This window comes from Pundamilia nyererei, unplaced genomic scaffold, assembly GCF_000239375.1.
Source record: "Pundamilia nyererei isolate P.nyererei 1_Seehausen unplaced genomic scaffold, PunNye1.0 scaffold00877, whole genome shotgun sequence".
NCBI classification, from domain to species: Eukaryota; Metazoa; Chordata; class Actinopteri; order Cichliformes; family Cichlidae; genus Pundamilia; species Pundamilia nyererei.
This window is the reverse complement of record NW_005188278.1, coordinates 2,879-9,580: the sequence shown is the minus strand read 5'-3', so window position 1 is coordinate 9,580 and position 6,702 is coordinate 2,879. Positions and strand designations below refer to the sequence as shown.

The following is a 6,702-nucleotide window of genomic DNA, read 5'->3' as shown; positions in this document are numbered from 1 at the left end:
TCTGCACCGGGAGCTGGTCACAGACCGCAGCCTCCAGGCTGGGCACACAGCAGGAGGGAGGCAAAGGAGCCCCCCAGCCAGGCTGAGAGGACCCCCAGAGACCCAGCAGCCACGGTCAATCACAAGATTGTTCAGCTCCAGATTGTGCTGACTGTACCAGAGTGCCAGCCGCTCAACTTCCTGCTGGTATGCAGACTCATCACCATCCTGAATGAGGCCAATGACAGTGGTGTCATCTGCAAATGTTAGGAGTTTAACAGCCGAGTTCTTGGAGGTGCAGTCAAGATCAAGTGTAAATGATGTAAAGAATATCAAATACGTAGATCAACAAAAGGCTTGTGTGAACAGAAAAGTTTTTTAACTGGTTTTCAAAAGAATCCACAGAGCAAATGTGTTGCTTATGAAATCCATGAAGTGCTACAGAGAAAATTACATTTTATTTATGTAATTAACACATTTTGAACTCTTAAAGAAATATAACAAAAGGAAAGACTCCAAGCTGAACTAAAATGATCCATGTAGCAAACAAAAACTGTTTTATCGCCTTTGGGCTTTTGGAGCCTTGATCTGACTTTTAAAAATTGGGGAGGGGGAGCACTATGCTGCCAAAAAATGAAAAATAGATATTTGCAAAATTCTGCCTAAATATGTATTTTACCTGGTTAATGTGTGTGGCGGGGCGTGGTCTGCAGTGCCGCTGCATGCGAGTCAGACGCGCCTGAGCGGCACCTGCAATCACGCTCTCTGCTGTTGTGTTGTCGGGCTGTGAGCTGAAAAGCTACCGTCGACTGTATGCGTACAGCAAGTGGTCAATAACGGGATGCTGAAAAGCAGCGGGTCTGCCGTGGTATGTTTACAATGGAACTTCTGCTCCTGAACCTCTGGGTACCGCCTCTCAAATCGGGGCTGAAGTCACTTTCATCTTTACGCAGGACTGTAAGCTGTCATCTGTGAGGCGTTAGCGGTGTTTGTTTTTAACATAGTTCACGGTGGAGAACAGCTGCTGACATAATGTGGATCCGAAGATCCATTGGTCTATCTGGGGTTGAAAGTCTTGATAAATGCACAGCGTTTTGGCAGGTATACCGGCTTCTGCGAGTGTGACGCTTATTTTGAGCGATGAAAAATAATAAAATATAATTTTATTATTTTTATTTCAATATCACAACAATTTTCCAATTTAGAACTACAAGTTAAAAAAAAAAAGAACTAAACACAAATAAAATACACGTCAGCTAAATACTTCTAATTTATTTTCCCAAACCATGTGAAGCCGCAGTATAAGGACAAAACAGTCGCATGCGGCTCCGGAGCCTGCTCTACGGTCTGCTAACATTGAAACTTTAAATAAAACCAGCGGCTTGTTTCATAGACCTGTCATTTTTTCTTTTTATTATCCACATTATCATCAACAGCTTCATCCATCCTGGGCGAAAACTGGTGAGGGAGACCATGCTGGGTTTCCTCGTTCCAGAGGTTTGGAGAAACTTGTTCCCTTTCTATTATCACAGAAAGGTGTCACATGTTCTGTTAACCCACTGAGAGATGCACCATTTCAGAAACATCAGGAAGACTGAAGTTCATCGCAAGGACGGAAGACTAATGTTCACCACCAGGTCCCTTACAGGGAAATCTTCTGAACTCAACAATATGCCCGCCCCACAAGATTGATAAACCCAGCATTTCATGAACACTGTGATGGAGGCTGTTGCTTTGCGTTATGTTATAAATACTTGGCAAATCCACAGAGGCTCTGGACGTTTGCATAAAGATATTATATTTAGTTCTGTAGAAAGTATATTTAAAAATATATTATCCTCTCTTACTCTGGTGTGAATGACTCTGAATTACTTTATGGTAAATAACACACTATTGGCAAAAAACTGTGAAAGATTTCCAGATTACCAATTTTTTGTTCAGCATACAAGTGATGACCTTTGACCTTCATCATGTTTTATTTAATTGTGTCAGAGAAAATCTCATGTGCTCTTCATGCAGCTGAGTACATCAAGTGTTTAAAACGGAAGCTGTGCAGGTCTGAGATCAGACACTGCACTGACAGCACATGTGGTACTTTAACCTTTTTACTGCAGTTAACATTCAATTCAATTTTATTCATATACGGCCAAATCACAACAGCAGTCACCTCAAGGAGCTTTATATTGTACAGTAGGTCATACAATAATAGATACAGAGAAAAACTCAACAATCATATGACCCCGTATGAGCGACACTTTGGCGACAGTGGAAAGGAAAAACTTCCTTTTAACAGGAAGAAACCTCCAGCAGAACCAGGCTCAGGAAGGGGGGACATCTGCTGCGACTGGTTGGGATGAGAAAAGAAATACAGGATAAAGACATGCTGTGGAAGAGAGACAGGGATTAATAACAGATATGATTCAATGCAGAGAGGTCTATTAACACATTATTATTATTATTAGAAATGAGAGCTGCTCCATCCAAAGTGGGATGGATGCCGTCTCTCCTAACAAGACCAGGTTTCCTCCAGAAGGTTTGCCAATTATCTATGAAGCTCACATCGTTTCTTGGACACCACTCAGACAGCCAGCAATTTATGGAGAACATGCGGCTAAACATGTTACTCCTGGTCTGATTGGGGAGGGGACCAGAGAAAACTACAGAGTCCGACATTGTTTTGGCAAAGTTGCACACCGATTCAATATTGATTTTAGTGACCTCCGATTGACGTAACCGGGTGTCATTACTGTCGACGTGAATTACGATTTTACTGTATTTACGTTTACCCTTAGCCAACAATACCACAGCAACATTCATGTGTACACTCTCACAAACATTTTCCTCTCTTACTAAACCACACATTATAACTGCAATACTTCAGAAATACTGAGGTGTTCAATCTAATACATCCATTCCATCCATCCATCCATTCGCTTCCGCTTATCCTTTTTCAGGGTCGCGGGGGGCGCTGGAGCCTATCCCAGCTGTCATAGGGCGAGAGGCAGGGTACACCCTGGACAGGTCGCCAGTCTGTCGCAGGGCCAACACACAGGGACAGACAACCATTCGCACTCACTTTCATTCGCACATTCACACCTAGTGACAATTTGGGTTATCCAATTAACCTATCCCCACTAAGTGCATGTCTTTGGACGGTGGGAGGAAGCCGGAGTACCCGGAGGGAACCCACGCAAACACGGGGAGAACATGCAAACTCCACACAGAAAGACCCCGGCCTGATGTTGGAATTGAACTCAATCTAATACATTTTTAATATATTGCTATTACACCCAATCAGCCAGTGAACTGTAGATTTAGTGTTACAGTTTTATAATCAAAGGTTTGGACACATATTTATCAAAATTATTACTTTAATTATAATTGTATGTTGATTATCTGATTTGATAGCACCAATGAAAGCTGAAAGTTGTATTAAGGCATAAGCATGTTAAGAGACTAATATCTAATATCTATCATATGTTTAGCTCTTTCTGAGGCATTTGACAGCAGATATTGAGCAGAAAGGCTACAGCAGCAGAAGAAAACCAAACCAGGTGCTGTTCTTGTCAGCTAAGACACTGGAACATTTCTTGCTTGACTAAAATGTTTCATTTATTTTGATGTCAGATAGTTGACAAACACTAGTAGATAGTTGACCCACCACTGAAGCATTTGTGGACTTCAAATAATTGTATTTTTATAAACAGACTTGAAAATGATTTTCTTAGATGACCGAACACTGTTCAAAATGTCAGCAGAGTATGCTCTAACCATGCAATCAGTTTGTGTGGTGATTCACAAAAATTTAATGTGCAGTTGTCCAGTTTAAGCCCGAAGTGAAAACCCAGCCTGGTTCTGTTCTAGGAGAAACTGTAACAATGGGGCCCGGAGGCCAAAGCATGGATCTGGACCCACACACAACACAACACAACACAACACAACACAACACAACACAACACAACACAACACAACACAACACAAACAAACAACCTCGGATAGCTGACAAACTGGTGTGGAACAGATAAGGAAGCTGGCCTTAAATACTGCCTGTTGTTAGCCCTGGATCACTGACAGGTGAACAAACAGGTGTAGTGATGAGGCTCCGCCCAGGGGTGAGAACATGGAAAAATACAGCCAACTCATCCGGATTATGACCAAAACAAACGTGACTGACCACGTAACAATACACACATACACATAATAGATACCTTCTAAAATACACATGTATATTTTACAAGCATGTACATTTGTACATGGTACAAATTAGTCTTTATAGGTTTATTGTGGCTTTTTTCTTGATGTGCTATATTTTCTTATTTTTTTTATATTATATCTTTTATTCACTTTTCTTCCTGACACATGTGATGCTGTAACATGTGAATTTCCCCAGTGTGGGGTTAATAAAGTCTATGTTTAAACTGTATACTATAAAAAGATTTGTCCATTAGATGGAGAAAATATAAAATATAATTCCACCCATTTCCAACATTAACCTTTAAAGCAGTGAGTAACAAATGCAGTTAAATATTGGGACAGAATGATCTACGTTCTAGAAAAATAAATCACTGGCTAATATCTATGATAAAAGTCAGCCAAGTGTTGATTATTTCAACCATATTTTTTGTATATGTCTTATTAATTTGATAGCCGATAATATTGACTTAAAGAAAATAGAGAAATGTACAGGACTTTAAGAAATGTATTCATTTATTTTCTCCACAAACCAAAAATTATGTTTAGTTACAAAAATGTAGTTATTTTTTAAGCTCTGGTGAAATGAGAGGCAACATTGTGACAGTCATAAGAAAAGCTCGGCTGTGATGTTGTTGTTTCCATCAGCTAAGAGAACAAGACCAGAGAGATCAGCGGTGTCACAAAGAGCAGAAGGCCAGCAGTTGTACTGATGGCACTGTTGCAGAGGTCACCCTGGCAGCAGCTGATTTCTGTTCCTATGATTCCGGCAATCTGTGCAGATTGTGTGCTTGAGCAAACCACCTTGGAGGCGCAGCCCTTTACAGTCACCTTTTGCCCTCCTGAAGTCACTGAGGAAATGAAAAGAGGGAATCACTGAATCACTGAGCAGAAAAGAACAAACATGCAGACATTGAATGCTGTCGGCCTGTTACCGCTTGTTGAGATGCAGTGGTCCTCATCTCCATTGCAATTTAGAGTTTTTGTGCAATCGTTTCCATCACATTGGAAGCACTTTTTCCCATTTGGAGAGGAGATGCTGCCCTCTGTTGAATACAGAAATATTTGTAATATTTGTTCCCCTCCTTATTTTAACTGTGTGCCAAAAACATCAGCAATAAAACAAACAAAAAAAACAACAGAAAACAAAAGAAAAACCATTTATGTTATTAATATGTTTATTGTTTGAGATTTTTTAATCACAAAATTTTTACAGATTGATAATTTTGACCTCATCTGTTCAAGCGAATACGACGATTGAAAGAAAGGTTTTGACCCACTTCAAAACTTTCTCAACATATTTAATAAAAATAAATAATTTTTTTTTTTTTTTTTTACTTTCAAGGACAAGAAATTACATTTCAAAATACCAAGAAGCGTGATAGAAATTACCAGGGGCATCTTGAGAGTTGCAAAGATCAGAGGTGCAACACTTGCTGGTCAGTAGAGTTTGAGAAACTCCAAAGTTGATTGAGGCCTGAACACACTCCTCAGCCGCAGCACAACTTTTCGCTTTAATATCAACCAGTTTTGAATTACCTGCAACAAAAAGAGGAACCATTGAAAACTGAACCAGTTCAAAAGAAGAATAAAATAAAAACTATAAAATATCAAACCTGCATATGAAGTCACTCTTACTGATCCACACTGAGTGTTGGAAGGACATTCTTTTGTTGTCTGAGCGCAGCTTCCAGAGAGGTCCGGTATGCATTCGTAACATTTCAAGGCACAGGCTGATAAAACAAAGATAAAGATAAGTGAAATTTTTCTTGCTTCCAATGCATGGACATATTCTAAAACATTCACTAAAATGAACCGTTTAAAAAATAAAGGGCAAACAGTACAGTAATTAGTATAATAATTTGTAGAATGTAGACAAACGTTTACTGGGTTGTACTAAAACATGTTGTAGAAGCATTAAAAAAGAAAATGTTTCATTGAATATTACAGAACTTTCTTCAAAAGAACAGATAACTGAAGAAAAACTTGCCTCTAGGGAGCAGCACGATCCCAAGGATCAGCACAAGGTTCTGCATTGTTGAGCGGTCAGACATAAGTGAATTCTACTTTAGTTTGTGTTCAGGTTATAAGCAATTCTCATCGAGGGGAGTGGTCTCCTATCTCTGACCACTCCTTAATTCTGCCTTTGACAGTGAAGGAACCTGACTATCAAAAAACAGTCCTTTGAATAAGAATTTGAATTCTTTTTCCACATAATTCAAGTTAAGTGAATGGTAAAGTTTTTAAATTGCTTAATTCTCTATCTGCTGAAATATTTTTAGGCTGCAAATCATTTTCTTTGAGAACAGACGTAAAATGTTTGTTTCTTGAATGAACTGAATGAAAAACAAAACTGACTGTGATTCATGAGAAATGAAAGTCACCGACGACCACACAAAAGGTATGTAACCGTTATTGCCACATCCATTCTATCTTACAGCATATATCAATCAAAACCAGACACACCAGTTTTCAGTGGTATATTATTAACTTGCACGTTTCCCCTTATCTTTTCAAAAAAGGTAATAAAAA

At 39.2% G+C, this 6,702-nt stretch overlaps 1 protein-coding gene across 1 annotated transcript; it reads right to left on the bottom strand.

The window, feature by feature from the left end:
• Positions 1-4,675: 4,675 nt before the first annotated feature.
• LOC102201231 (urokinase plasminogen activator surface receptor-like) lies at positions 4,676-6,593 on the bottom strand. The gene is made up of 5 exons (XM_005755050.2): positions 6,161-6,593; positions 5,787-5,903; positions 5,563-5,709; positions 5,106-5,216; positions 4,676-5,021 (listed from the first exon to the last, which is right to left on the bottom strand). The coding sequence occupies exons 1-5, from the start codon at positions 6,222-6,224 to the stop codon at positions 4,819-4,821; spliced, it is 642 nt and encodes a 213-aa protein (XP_005755107.1). The 5' UTR covers positions 6,225-6,593; the 3' UTR covers positions 4,676-4,818.
• Between the last annotated feature and the right edge of the window lie 109 nt (positions 6,594-6,702).